We start from the raw sequence: 15484 nt of genomic DNA on the forward strand, positions 1-15484 counted from the left end.
GAGCTCAAAATAGTTGTAGTACTTCATAAAAAATTTTTCCTATCGAGCTTCGTTGTGGAGTTATTCGCCTTCAAAGAAAGAAGTTTATAAAACAAATTCCAACTATAACTTCTAAGTCGTTGCCATGACAACAATGAAATTTGGGCAATTAAAGTAACTTATGATAATGTTCATTTCCAATTTAAACTGATATTCAATATGCCTGGATTATATAGGAGCAGACGAAATTATCCATATAAATTTATACATCTTTGACAGTGTTGCCAAATTTGACATTTTTCTTTCATGGTTCTAGTCCTTTCTCATTTTGCTAAAAAAAAGGTAATGTAATGCTTCTGAAGCTGTTCGGATTTACGCCAACCGCTTTCCAAATAGAATTTGCATATTTGAAGTGACGAAAACCCCCAGGTAAAACACTAACAAAAATTTATCATTAATGTATCGATGGGAATAATTGGAAACTACTTAGTGGGACCACATATCATTGATGACGCTTTAAATGGGGATAAATACCTACACTTACTACAAGAACACCTTAACCCGTTATTGGAAGATGTCCCTTTAAATATTTGAAATAACATATGGCTGACGCCCGATGGTGCACCACCTCATTTTAGCAGGGCGATAAGGGCTTATTTAAATACCACATTTCCCGATCGATGGATCGGTCGAGGTAGTATTTTCCGTGGCTGCCTCGGTCTCCCGATCTTAATCCCCTCGATTTTTTCTTTGGGGCCATCTTATAAGTCTTGTTTATCAAACTCCTATAAATAGTAAGGAAGAATTATTAAATCGCAGAATTACATATGCCGACATCATTAGAAATGATCACCACATGTTATTTTGAGTTCCCCTGCGCACCCCTTCATTTTTGACATGACCTTTCCGGACACCCTGTATATGTAAATACTGGCGATTCATATCAATCTTATAATTATCACCCATTTGTTAAATTCAAAACATTATTAGAAACATTGCAATAACAATCCATATATTATGAAAACCTACAAAATAACGCAAAACAAAGTTAAAAGAATACAGTAAAGAAGAAAATAATGCAAATGTGCTGCAGTGCTTGTTGGTATTGGTATGTTAAAGTACTGCATCAACTCCAACTCATACTTTTTGAACCACTCCACGTTAACTTTAGCCATTTGCAAGGCCGCCAATGCTGAGTCCATATACTCTTCAGAGAGACCGCCAGTTTGTAGGAACTTTTTCATCTGAAAAACAGAATAACTAATAGAACCCATGACTGGTAGGTATAGTTTTCTAGACATCAATAGTGAATAAAAAAAGTTTTTAAATAATCACTTCGCAACACCAGACAACAAGATTACAATTTCTTAATTCTGATTACTCCAGTAAGAGCGTCATCATTCATTGCTGAGCTCATTAGCTCTTGAAATTGGAATAAAAAAATAGCAGCCAAGCAGATAACTAAACGTTTAGGATTTATTATTTTTCATTCTCACCTTTTCAAGTTGCCGTTTAGTTGTAAACGATTTGGCAAGGTTCTCTATCATTTTTGAAAATGGTAGGGGATTGGCATACCTTCAAAATAAGGAAAGAGATGTATCAATTTGATGCAGAAATTGATCCACGTCAGTGAAAGAAATCTATTTCGAGTTTGTCATTGTAGTCCAGCCACTGAAGGCGAAAATAAGGTAAAAGCTTCCAAAATTTTTGGATAGCATGGATTTTCCTGAAAATTTGCATACAAGCTCATCTGGCCCCCCACTTCAAAAGTTATATTATCTAGATGTGTGCCTTTTTCTATTTGGGGGTGAAAACTACCCTTGTACGAAAAAGTGCGAAAATCGCAGATTTACGTATTTTAAAGATTCAATTCATGTTAAAATATGTTGGATAAAGTTCCTTTCATGTTTTTTAATATAATTTATGAAATTTAATTACTTTTCAACCCTTCAAAATCCTTAAAAACTACCCTTCCAAGGCCAAAAAAATAGAGAAAAAAGTTTTTAACAGTTTAAAATATTCTTTTGGTGCATTCACAATGTATTGCATTTCTTTTGTTATTCATTATAAAGCTTAAGGCTCATTACAACCCTTAAAAACCATCCCTTATAATAAAACAAACAAAAAAATATTATTGACAGCTTGAGATGTTTTAATGGTACGCAAAATGTTCAATTATAAACTTTTTATAGGCTTTCAAATGATCTGTGATATATTACAACTTTTCAGCCACCCAAAAAACCCTTATGGAAGACCTACCCCTCATAAAAAACCCTACCCCTTATAGAAAAATTTTCCGACTGATTTGAATTTATGAAAGCACTGCATTGCATGTAGCGCATGTACTTTATCTAAGTAATGCTGCCAATCTGTGCGTATTCAGAATTTACCGAAAAAATGCGATTAATTTTTTTACCATAACTTTTGTAATTTTAATGTTATAAATTTACTGAAAAAAACATTTTGTATGGAATTTAAAGCACTTTAAGTTCTGTGGTTTGCAGTTTTTTGAGCCATTCGTTTTTTAGATTTGTAAGCTGAAAGGGCTCGGGAATGGCAGTCTTGGAGTTTTAGTTTTGAGCTGTAACAGTCATAACTCAGTCAAATTTTGTCCTACAAAAATTTAAAAAAAGGGAATTTTTTCGTTAGGGAAACCTTCCATTTTTTTTTTTTTTCCTTTTTTTTTGGCTTTTTTGTTTTTTGAATTATTTTGAAAAGGGCGATTTTTTAAAAAGTTTACAAATTTTATTCAAAAGCAAAAGAAATATTTTTTTAAATTTAGGCTTCTAAAATCGTTAAAATTCCCAGAATCGACTGTTAATACATAAATAAAATAAAGTAAATTGCAGAAGGAATTGTTATACGTCTGGGAATCATAACGGGTTCTATACCACCTACAAAAACAAAAAAGTAATCTCTTTGCTATTTAATTACCTTCATTTTTGCTTATGATCATTTTTTGATAAAACTTGTAGTTTTTAAGATATTCGCGAAAAATGACTCAAAAACATGCATTTATTAGGCTAAAAGCGAACATGTTTAGGCGCAAATAACTCAAAAAGTGTTGAGTGTACAGGGTGGGCAAATAAGCGAGGTAAGCGGCTGTATTTCAGAAACTAGTGATCGTAGAGAGCTACGGTAAAAAATTTTATAGGTAAAGTGGGCAAGGGAAAATGCTGGAAATTATTTTCAAGTTTCCAAGATGGCCGCCAGTGGGCGTTTCCACCATATTGAATTACATAAAGTTACGTTTCTCACGATTTTCCCCAATGAATGTAACAAAAAAGTATTTGCGTTTTAATGTTAACTTAAAGTCGAATATTTTTTGTAAAAACAATTTTTCTCTATCTTTCGAAATAAAGTGGTGGGGGGTATTTGAATGTTGTTTTAAATAAATGCCTGTAACTTCGAAACGGCTTAATGGATTTGGATAAATTTGGTATCATTGAAAAGAGCATTTCTTGGGCTTTTAGGTTTCTCGTAATCATGACAGTTGCGACCTACACGGCCGCCGATAGAGGGCGTTATTCGATATTATAACCAAAATATTGGATTTTCTCAAAAAATTTAAATGCGATGATATGACTTTTTTTAGACTAGAAAATAGACAAATGACCAACCAATAAGCCTGCGCAAACCGCATCTTAATATCTTTTTCCTAACTCAAATTATTAAAAAAAAAAACTAAACCAGGAAAATTCATATATCCCCATTTAAAAATGCATCGGTTGCTTTCGATAAGAAGGCAAGTAGTAGGCCATGGACATAAAAGACAAACTCCTCTCTAAAATATTCACAAGAAATGTCAGTTTATTTAGTGCTGTGATTTTAAGTCGCACGTTTTCGTATTTATAAGCGATTTTCCTTTTAAATAAAGTTGTGGTCCTGAAAAGGACCGATTTTGAAAAAAGATTAATGCCTTACGCGCTTACCTCGCTTATTTGCCCACCCTGTACAAAAAATTTTTATAGAACATTTTTTGTTTAGAATTCGTCCCTCTATCGAATCGTAAGGTTATTTTTAATAAAAAAAATCCCACCCTCCAGAAGGGGTGGCATCCACCCCTAGGGTAAAAACACACATCGGCACTATATAACTTTTGTTTCTTGGGCTATTCCCTAGCTACAGTTCAAATTTCACGTCATTCCATTCCATCCGAAAAAATTGGTAGCCAAAATGTTTCAGTGACTGGACTATTGGCCACTTACATCTTCTGGATGCGTTCATAGTTTTTATGCAAGAAATCAAGGGCAAGTTCAACTCCAATTAGGCCGCCTTGACTCACAGCTTCGAATATAAGCATCCTCTCCTGGGCTTTGATACCAGAATCCTCCACAAGAGTCATATCGAGGTACCTGTCAAAGTTCAAGATCAACTCGGTAATAAATCGAATAGAGATTTGTGCTACAATATTGCAGTCCAAAAATTGTAGTGCAAATGTCGGACATTGTTGGTTTGGATGTTGGCTTTCGTTATGCTCATTCTATAAAAAATTTACGATAAGTTTTAAAAAGTACCGAGCGGAAGGCTCCAGACAAGCCAAAATCCAAAATATCTTGTGCAAATCGCTGCATTGAGTCGGAATAAAATTGAATAAAATAAATCGGTTTTCCAAAAAAACTTTCGGTGTTCTTATTTTCAAGGTTTCAATTTTTGATAAAGTATAGACGACATACTAAAAATAGATTTTACCTTTTAAGTAACACTCTATCCTGAGAACATCCCAAAGCTTTAATAAACATCGGGTTCTCTGGGACAATTGTGCTATTCATATACAAATTCCAAACGAATTCCCAATCACTTTGATCTTCACTATACTTTAAAGCATAACAGTACATCAGTTTCCGTAAATTTTTGTTGGGTCTGAAACATAACAGAATTTCATTAATAAAAAAAGGTGCCAAGGGTAAGATTTTTAACTCATCGATGGAAAATTGGCATTTAACTGAATTAGAATAAAATTCTTTAACATTGGAATTGTTTAAAGAATCGGAAGGAAGTGCAAACTTTCAAACTACAACAAATGTTTCGGTTGCGGACGTTGGGCGCAGGTTTGGTACGATCGGATTGAATTACAAAATTAATATTATTTTGAGTCGCAGATCATAACAACTATTTTCACAAAAAGTAATATGTAGTAATAATAAGTAATAGTAATATAAGGTGATGGTTATATTGGATACGAATTCTTACAAAAATCTGTTCATATGAAACAAATACGTGTTTTTAAATACAAACGATTACACGGCAGTATTAGACGCCTTGAATCCTTCCTTAAACCTTAACGGTGAATCCGTGGAATCGCTCCATTTGTACAAATAATTGTTAAGAATGTTCTGATTTACTTTTCTCTTTAATCCATTTTTTACCAATACAAAAAAACGGTAACAGGCTCTATTAAACAGAAGAGTCTTAGGTAATGCCATAAATAAATAACAATATACCGAGTGACCCAGAATGATTGAAGCTGACATCACACGTAAATGTTACCAATGGTATTAAAAATTACTGTTTACCATTTGATCAAAATTACTTTCCATTTTCTTAGATTTCCGACCGACACGATCTGTCAATTCAGAGTTGTCTATTGTATTTATTTGTGTTCGTCGATTGTGGGTAGCCATATCTCTGCGAAGAATAATTGGACTTATTTTCTTTCAAGATAATGTTAAAACTGAGTGATATAGATGAAACATTTTGCAACCATTTGTAAATCAGTTACATGATGACGTATTGCACAATGGTTACTTTTAACAAAATGGGGCAACAGCACATACAGCTAACGCAACATAGCGTTTCTAAGAGAATTTTATGGCGATCGCATTAATTGAGGGTTATGGCCTCCTAGATATTCAGAGTTAACTCCATTAGATTATTATCTCTTTGGATCATTAAAAAATTCCATATAATATGTAAACATACACAGTGGATGAACTAGAGGACGCCATAACAAATAAAATAGATAATATTACAGAAAATGAATTACATGAATGTATTTAACAGTTTAAGAAGACGAATGTACAGAACGAAGACAGACATTTTGAACATTCATTATAAATAAATTGTGATATATTAAATATTTTTATTCTTCATTTCAATGTTTAAATATTTGTTAGAAATTATAACAAATTAATTACAAAAATTATTATTTTGGTCAAAATTAAACGTACACATTCACTTTTTTTTAACTTCAAACCAATAAAGCAATTATTGTTTTAAATTTTCTTATAGGTAACAGCATGTTCTTTTTATGTTAGAATTTAAGGAATTTTAAATCGATTTTTTATTCGCAATTCTAAATGATGAAAGTAAATGTAAATTCATTTAAAAATTGTTGCTTTTACTTTGAAATTCGCATAAGAAAAACAAGATAGATAAACAGTTGTTAAAAATCAATACTTTTGTTAGTTTTGGGGTAATAAGATCTAAATCATTACTTTAACAAATTAATAAACCCCTCAAATTAATTAATGCTGCCTTTGTGTTGTACTTTTGTGATTAAAATGAATATGTGACCCTATTGTCATTGCACTTAACCCGCCACTGAACGAAGTAAATCGCTGTCAGTGTTGCCAGCTACGAAGAGTTCATCCCAACAAAAGTTCGGCTATCCTTTTTACTAAACGAAAAATCCCACAAAACCTCGACAGACTGACACTATCCCAGGAACCCATCTCCTGGAATCGACAAACACGATACCTGGGCGTGACGATGGACCAGCGTCTCACGTGGAAACCGCACATCGTGGAGACGGTGGCGCGAGCGAAGACCACCAGGGCTAGGCTCTATCCCTTACTCAAAGGTGGAAACACCCTCAGTTTAAGGAATAAGCGAACGCTTATCAAGGTGGTACTTCAACCGCAGCTAACCTACGCCTCCACGGCGTGGGGTCACGCGGCAAAAAGCCACTTAAAGTCATTACAGGCTGTGGAAAACATAGCCCTCCGCACGGCCACCGACGCGCCCTGGTACGTAAGAAACACTGACATATTACGAGACTTACAATACACAAACGCTACACAGACAATAAGACAAAACGCGGAGAAACGATTTGACGTAGCCGCTAGACATGACAATCCCCTCCTCAGGCAAGCCGTTGACTACGTACCCGACGTGACCGACAAACACAAAAGACCTAGACACCAACTTTTTGACCCTGGGTGACCACCCCAATGACCCCCCCCCTGCCCGCTAACCTTTTCTGTTTCAGAGACAGCCAGGATCAAGAAACGAAGACAACGACACACACACACACACACACATACACACCCCCCATACCCTCCTTACCCCTCCCCTCCCGCGCTAGCCTAAGGGCCACCTTAGCAAAGCGCATCCCAGGCTGCATAGCCGCACTACCCTACCCAACCATACCACACATAAACATGACACTACCCCCGGGGTTTACACAGACGAGCCGGCGAAGCAAGAAGAGCGCCAGAAGAAAGGGCCCTAGCCGGCGGGGCCCAGCCAGGACAAAAGGAGGTCCCACAAAGCGCCTACACCGGTCGCATTTGCGGTCGGGGTAGACGACGGATGGGGCCCACCTACGAAGGCTGTCCAGGCCTACACGAGATGAGGCAGGATAAAGAGGGATAATCCTCCTCGATCCCAAATCATTGAGGTCAATTTCTAGCCATGGAGTGGTGGCGGCGAGCTACGGAGAGTGAAATAATAGAAGAGCGGCACACAAAATATTTGTAAGTAGCGGCACATCAGTCATTCTGGATCTCTCTGTATAATATGCAAAATTACTTACAAACGTCCGACCATTTTATTAATAGAAAAAAATTCAGCGGATATGAGAATACATAATGGTCTCTCAAATTCACAGGCTGCATCAAAAACCAGCACCTGTCTTAGAGTATAAATGTGTTCATCCTCTTTGAAAGGCACGAAACTGGTGTCTTTGTATAACTTTTCCATTAAATCCAAAATATGTCTCTGAAAAATAAACAGAGCAAACGAAAATATTCACTTTCAGGTTTCATAAAAAAAATTACTGAGCCTCTTTATACGATATTTTGATGAGTATTACCGACAAGGCTTGGCCAAGTTCCGTTTTGATGTCAACTCGTTTCATAAGAAATTTGAAACCCCTGATTGCTGGAACCCAGGGAAAGTATGACGTGTCATTTTCAAGGAACCGAACAGTGTCGAATACTATTCTATACCGGACCTTGCCGGAGGAAGCTAGATTAAAAAGATCGTTGACTATTTGCGCTCTGTTCAGTTCTGGGATGCCATCGAAGTTTGGTTTCTCGAGGGCTTTTCTGATGTTGTCCCAGCCAAACGCGTTATAGTTCACTCTGAAGTATCCTGAAAATTAATTTAAAAATATAGTGTAAGGGAGAGGAGGTGCAAAGACAGGACGAAATAATTTTTTGTAGCATACACATTGCTTTCAACTAACAACTTCATATTTGCATCATCGAAGGATGTTGCATGTTGTGTTTTTAATCGTTCATTCACGGTTTTCGTTTTATTTTTGTAATTCAAGTAATCAAAAACCGCAATCGACTAATAACACAGCCCCACATATAAAACAAAGAGTATCGGATCTGGTATTCAGAATGTATTTCCATGTATTTTTTCCGCTGAATCCGAATCTGCCTTCAGATTTGGCCCAACGGGTCTGAGTTTTCGGGAAAATTCAAAAAACAAGTCAAAATTCACAAAAAACGTCATTTACGATCAAAGCAAATTATTTTACCAGCTCACTAGACGTATGATTTTTCACTCATTTAATTCCAATTTATCATCACAGAGTCCAATTTCGTTGAAAAACAAATCAAATAGATCAAAAACGCCATTTTCATTGCATAATTCATGTTGCAAAGTTCTGGATGCATCTTTTTATCCACCCACCCATTTATGAATTCATACATCTTTCTATCCACGATATCTACAAATCATTGTAATTTTTTTGCAATAACGTGTTCTCTTTTCGTCAAAGGATCTATGTAAAGGGTTACGTTTTCGTTTAGTCCCTCTATTTTTCGTTTCTCTTTTTAACAACCAACAAGTTTTTGTCCTATATATATAAAGGACGAAAATTTCTGAATATTTCTGAGGCGAAATTGAAAGAAGGTATATTCGATGGACCTTAGATTCGGACATTGTTCAAGGTTGCAACATTCATCACTATAATGAGTAGCGTCGAGAAGAGTGCTTGGTCTGGATTCAAAGTTGTAGTGACAAATTTTTTAGGAAACAGCAAGAGTCCTAATTACGAAGAAATTGTATTAAAATTGATAAAAGACTTCCAAGACCTGGGATGTTTGATGGACTACAAGTTGCACTTATTCATTCAAATCTGGATTGGTTTCCTGAAAATCTTAGAGATTATAGCTAAGAACAAGGCGAACGATCTCATCAGGATATGAAAGTTATAGAATAGCGAAATCAAGGAAGGTGGAATCACAACATCACAACACGACGGAATAAAAAGATGTATGAATTCATAAATGGGTGGGTGGATAAAAAGATGGATCCAGAACTCTGCAATACGAATTATGCCATGAAAATGGAATTTTTGATGTATTTTCTGTTTTTGAATGAAATTGGACCAGCTTGTCTGACTCTATGATAATAAATTGGAAGCAAACGAGTGAAAAATCATACGTCTAGTGAGCTGGTAGAATATTTTAACTTTTTATAACTTTCGTCGATCGTAAATTACGTTTTTTGTGAATTTTGACCTGTTTTTTAATTTCCCCGAAAACTCAGACCCGTTGAGCCAAATCTGAAGGTAGATTCGGATTCAGCGGAAAAAATACATGGAACTGAATACCAGATCCGATACTTTTTTTTTGTGGGGCTGTGTAATAGCTGCAGCTATGCTAGAGTTTTAAAAGAAATCCCATATTGAGAAATATTTTTATCTATAATAACAAATAAAAATACGTATCAGTATACATCAAAAACAAAAAAAAAACTATACAGAACGGAAGCGTTTACCTAAATGATTGTTTATTATGAACCATTCGTACTCTTTCTTTTTAATCCTAAGTTTTATAAGAGATTTTGGTATCAGCCAAAAGTGTGGTCCTTTGCAATCAAATTCTGGGTGCTGTGACGTAGTGTAACAGACAGGAACATACCATTGTGATTTTTTATCGTTTCCGTCCATTAGAAACCTCTCCTGAAAAATAATAATGTAAGCACTACACATTTATACATAAGTATAAATGTGTAGTTCTTACAAACAATGCCCCATTATGTTTGTAGCATATCTACAATATGAATTGAACACATTGAATAGAAATTGAACATTTCAAGAACCTTCGATGAAACTAAACCGATTTAGACCAAGTTACTATACCTAGGCATCCAAAACAGTATGTTGAATTTTGGAACATTTATTTGGTGGTTGTTGAGAAAATGAAGTTATGTTATGTTTCGAATTGAAATTATCATCCACGATGACACAAGTCGACAGCCATGAATCGCCCAAATCTTCAGTGAGCAGAATATGCACCGAAGGGCAGTTTCCGAGAATGTGCGAAGCCACCATCAAGCGCGATCAAACATCGTCCATAGTCTGTTTGGAAATGAAAGAGAGTAATAAAACCCCGAGGTAAGAACCGGCCATGGGCGTGGTAATATTTCATTTCAGGTAATTACCGGTAACACATTTAGTCTGGGCGCAGGTAAAAGGAGATATAGCGCGAAATAATACGACGTTTAAATTAAGTGACATGAAAATTTTCTTAAAGAATTCCTTGGAACGAGTAACTGCAGATAACTGGCAAAGATGTATACATCATGTACAAAAAGAAGAGGAGAAAATGTGGGAACTCGATAATTTAATTGACGTTACTGTGGAACCTATCGTTATCAATCTAGGAGACGAAGATAATTCATCAAAATATTCAGAGGATGAATTTTAATATACCTACTTTTTTATTTTCTTTATTGTACATTTATACAACACTACATTTACTCACCATAATTTGAATTTTCAAAATACATATATTTTTGTGTGGAATAAAAGTCTATTCATTAAATTTAAATAAATATTTTGATAATAATATTGAATAATTTTATTTGAATTACTAAAAACCCTCTTAACCCGGTTATGATGCTTAAAGTAGCCTCATGTTTTGAAATGCTGTTTTTATATTGTTTACTTATAAGAGAAATGGACCGAGAAATTGAAGCGGCATAGACAAAGACGGATTGTCGGGGATTAAATTTTAGCTACCTGCTACAATTTAGTACAGTCCGATCGCACAAAGTTTTTTTAAAAGTACACCTCATCTATACCGATAATACATAATATAAAAATATTGAATATAAGCACCAGTACTACATTTGTTTACGATTTGCATACATAATAAGCTTTTATTACTCTCTTTCATTTCTAAACAGACTATAGTTATATAACCAAAGCATCATAATATCTTATAGTTATATAACCAAAGCAAATGTCTTTGTTTAGAGGGATATAAGTGTTAAGTTTGTATTGAAGATTCCACATGATAGGTTCAAAAAATCTAAAAAAACAAAAAACGAACGAAACTTAGATTATTATTCTAGTGCCAAACTCACCGATAGCATACTAACGTAACTTGATCTATATAGGTTTATTTCCATCTAAGAAAACTACGAAAGCTTTTAGTACGATACATTAATTTCTGGACAACCTACTCCTGTATTTCTGCATCACACATTCCTCAAGATATTTTCGCAAAACAAAATAGTTGCAACTACTACTATTGAGTTACCTGTGATATTTCAACATATGAATCGAAAGTGCGCACGGTTAGCAACGGGTATCCTGGTTTTTTTATCCAGTTGTTCATAATTTCAGTTAAATTACCAGTTGGCAACTTGGCAGTTGTGTTATCTGTGGCTTCTTGTAATTTTCCCCACAAGTCTTCCGGCAGAGCAGTCCAATATTTACTAAATATATTATAAAGTTACTACCTGACATCACTTTAATTAATAAATGGAAAAATAGGGAGTTATGTACGGAGAATTCTATTTTAAATTAGGCCCCTTTTCTTTTATTTCAGTACTTACTATTCCAGCAAATATTTCCTCAAACCTTCCCTGAACATTTCGGCTCCCATTACGTGTCTGACCATACGAAGTATGGAGCCTCCTACAATAATAATCAGGACTTTTTGTAACAATTAGTTAAATTTTATAAAATTTTATAAATTATATAAATTATATAAATTTTATAAAATCTTTGCTCAATAAAAACAAATAAAATTGGTAATAAAATAGTATAATCACATAACAAAAAAAAAAAAAGAAATAAAAGTAATAGTAGGGGCTCTGGAAATGGTTAAAAATATGAAATGATTTTGAGTACAATTTTTTATACATTATATGTAGTCCAATCAATAGGTAGAAGAGCTTACAAAAAATACCACCTGGAAACAAAAAATATGGTGATATAGGAAAAAAATTCTAAACAAGATAGTGGTTTTTTCCTGTGGCTCATATACGGCTTAAAAAATTCATAATGGTAAAAAAAACGGGTTTTCGCTAAAAAAAACTTGAACTCCAATCGAAAAAAGTTAAATGAGAAAGTTGTAGCTATTATGAAAACCAATCGATTCGTATTTTTAAATATATCGATTGCTATATTACTTTTCGAGATATATCGAAAAAACCGTCAAAAATCGATTTTTCTTGTTTTTGGTGTATCTCTTGCAAATTAAGAGTTTGAAACTTGTTTCTTACTGTAAATTCAGCCCTCGGAAGCAAAAAAGTGCCTTTTTTAAATTAAAAAATATTAAAAATGTTTCGAGTTATATAGATTTTTCGAAAAAAAATCTCGAAAATCGACTCCTCTTGCTCGACGAATAGTCGTAGAGAAATGAATCAGGGCTAATTTTTCCCTTAAGAGTTGTATTTTCATGGTAAAAAAGAATGAAAACGATTTTATTCATTTCAAGTGTCCAAAAATGACTGAAAAAGTAAAAATTTTTCGGTCGCGTTTTTCTTGAATACTTATCTTTTTCGATTTTCATTTTTCGGTAATGTCTATTACAGGAATAGATTGCTGGTATTTTTACGCGAATTAAAAAAAACGTTAATACGACCTTTTGGAGACGAGATAATATTTTTTTTTCAAAAAATTCAACAGGCCGCTATTTAATTACTACAGCATCCATTCTTTGTTTTAAATTCTCGTAAAAACGCACAATCGATTCCTGTAATAGACCTTATCGAAAAATGAGAATCGAAAAATATATTCAAGAAAAACGCGACCAAAAAATTTTTACTTTTTTCAGTCATTTTTGGACACTTGAAAGGAATAAAATCGTTATCACTTCTTTTTACCACGAAGGTACAAATCTTAAGGGAAAAAATGAGTCCTGATTCGTTTCTCTATGACTATTCGTCGAGCAAGAAAAGTCGATTTTCGAGATGACCTTTTTATCATCACAAAAACGAAACGTTTTCGAACTTACATCCCCATAAACTTTTTCCTTATTTTAGGTCAGAAAATCATCAGCAAAATTATAACGGTGACATGTTGCAACACCCTATATTCACAATATATTAGAGTTACCTTTGAGATAACTAATTACGCTGAACTTATGCGATGCGTCTGTCGGACTGAATACTTCTGACTGAAGAGGGGCCTGTTTGCTTACACTATCAGCGTTCAATGCTGTATGGACAACCTTGATAACAAACTGCTTATCCAGTTGCCAGGATGGAAAGACCTGTAAATTTTGATCTATTAAAATCATAGTTAGAAGTTCCACTCAGGTTAGGCGCTTCCTTTCATGTCATATGCGCGTGAGTGGGAAAACGTATTCGCGTTAATTCAAACGAAATCGAGAAAAGAACAAAATTGTAATATGGCGAAAGGAACAATTAAAGTATATCTAGCTGTAACCCACATTTGTATTTAAAAAAGACATCGATGACGTCATCACTGTGAACACATGACGTCATATGTAAAACAAATATCTCGCAGAACACACTTAAAAATAAAAATCGACCTTTTTCAGGATTTTTGTCCAAAGTCACCGATTTAGGAAATAACGAAATTCTTTCATTTGCGCATACAGTATATTTTCGACGACATCCTGTATATTGTGCTTCACGCTTACCTCGTGTGTCGCGTGATATTCGAAATACGTAGCAAATCCTTCGTTCAGAAATAATTCCGACCACCAGTTGCAAGTTACCAAATTACCAAACCAGAAATGGGCTGTTTCGTGAGCGACTATTGTGGTAATTTCGCTCTTGCTCATTTCGGTGTTTCTTTTCGGGTCCCACAGCAATGCCTCTTCTCTATAAAAAATTATTATTATTCGCGAAGTTAAAGTAAAGCTATAAAACTTGTAAAATGCAGTTAAATGTAAAAGGGGTTGCTCTTATACGGGATGTTGAAAAACTTAGCAAGAGATAGGATGTTAAATTTTCCTAAGAGATGTTTTTATTTATATCTTCCAGTTGGGTTAGCCAAATCAATTCAGTATTGGTACAGGATACCGCGGGTGGAGATTCAGGGGGTTTGCCATTTTTTTTCATAGGTACATTTACGCCACTGAAATTTTCACATAGTAATTCTCTGAAAGAGCTGGTGTATGTACAACTAACGGTACCGTAGTTTTAAAATACATCTGCACGAAACATAATATTGAAAATATTACTCATGTGTATATGTATAGTACATATTAAAACAAACGTACACAAACTACAAATTGTTGTTCGGTAATGTCAATACAATCCAAACAATGCTGGCTATTTGATAGAAATTTAAGAACAATAATAATAATTCAAGCAACGTATTAGAGTCTAACAAGTAGTAGTATTTAATAACGCATCATACAAAATAAAAAAGTTTGTCCTTTTAATCAGACCCTAAAATACATATAGACCAGTGCTTAAGCCTTCAAAAATGGTAAAAAGTGAAAAAAAATTATAATAGGATGAAACCCTTTGGAAAAGGAAGAGAATATAACAGAAATTAAAGGAAAAATAATTTACGGGCTATCTGTGGTCGGGAAGGGGAAGGGGGTGAGTTTTTAAGAGTAAAAAACGGTTTCCCTTGATTTCCGGAAAAACCTCAAATTTTGACCTTTGACCAAGAATAACTTTTTTAGCACACATGGGATCGATTGAGGGCTTATTTCTGATGGTGTACCCAAGGTCTCCACCAAAATTTAGCCCTGACGGAGTTTTCGTTATTTGACCACTATTTTTATGACTAATTTGACCGGACTATTAGGAATAACACGGCTAATGTTAAATTTTTACTTTATTTAAATTTAGGAATATTATTTTATATCGTTTTTTGTAAAGTTTAAGCACATTAGTGTATCTAAACTTCTGCAAAAAATTAAGGGAGCAAAAAAATGTTTTGAATTTTTAGTGATTTTTCAGAATGCTGTATCTCAGTTAAAAATCATCGTATCAAGGTTTTAAAAAAAGCATTTTAAAGCGCCGAATATCTAGTTTCCAGATTTCTTAGCTCAAAATTTTTAGGAGCGACAGTCATCGCGAAATTCTAAGAAATAAGACTAAAAAA

At 34.3% G+C, this 15484-nt stretch overlaps 1 protein-coding gene across 1 annotated transcript in view; it reads right to left on the minus strand.

Annotated features, from left to right (window-relative positions):
- Positions 1–994: 994 nt before the first annotated feature.
- The window catches only part of LOC108913347 (aminopeptidase N-like), a 16475-nt gene continuing 1985 nt past the window's right edge, over positions 995–15484 (minus strand). The window contains exons 3-14 of the mRNA XM_018719188.2: positions 14061–14244; positions 13511–13667; positions 12004–12085; positions 11706–11883; positions 9937–10120; positions 8015–8295; positions 7736–7920; positions 4672–4842; positions 4188–4334; positions 1476–1554; positions 1102–1223; positions 995–1004 (exon numbers count right to left, since the gene is read on the minus strand). Coding sequence (XP_018574704.2) covers positions 995–1004; positions 1102–1223; positions 1476–1554; positions 4188–4334; positions 4672–4842; positions 7736–7920; positions 8015–8295; positions 9937–10120; positions 11706–11883; positions 12004–12085; positions 13511–13667; positions 14061–14244 — 1780 coding nt within the window. The remainder of the gene's footprint in view (positions 1005–1101; positions 1224–1475; positions 1555–4187; positions 4335–4671; positions 4843–7735; positions 7921–8014; positions 8296–9936; positions 10121–11705; positions 11884–12003; positions 12086–13510; positions 13668–14060; positions 14245–15484) is intronic.

The sequence above is a fragment of the Anoplophora glabripennis genome, unplaced genomic scaffold, assembly GCF_000390285.2.
Source record: "Anoplophora glabripennis isolate ALB-LARVAE unplaced genomic scaffold, Agla_2.0 scaffold1, whole genome shotgun sequence".
NCBI lineage: Eukaryota > Metazoa > Arthropoda > Insecta > Coleoptera > Cerambycidae > Anoplophora > Anoplophora glabripennis.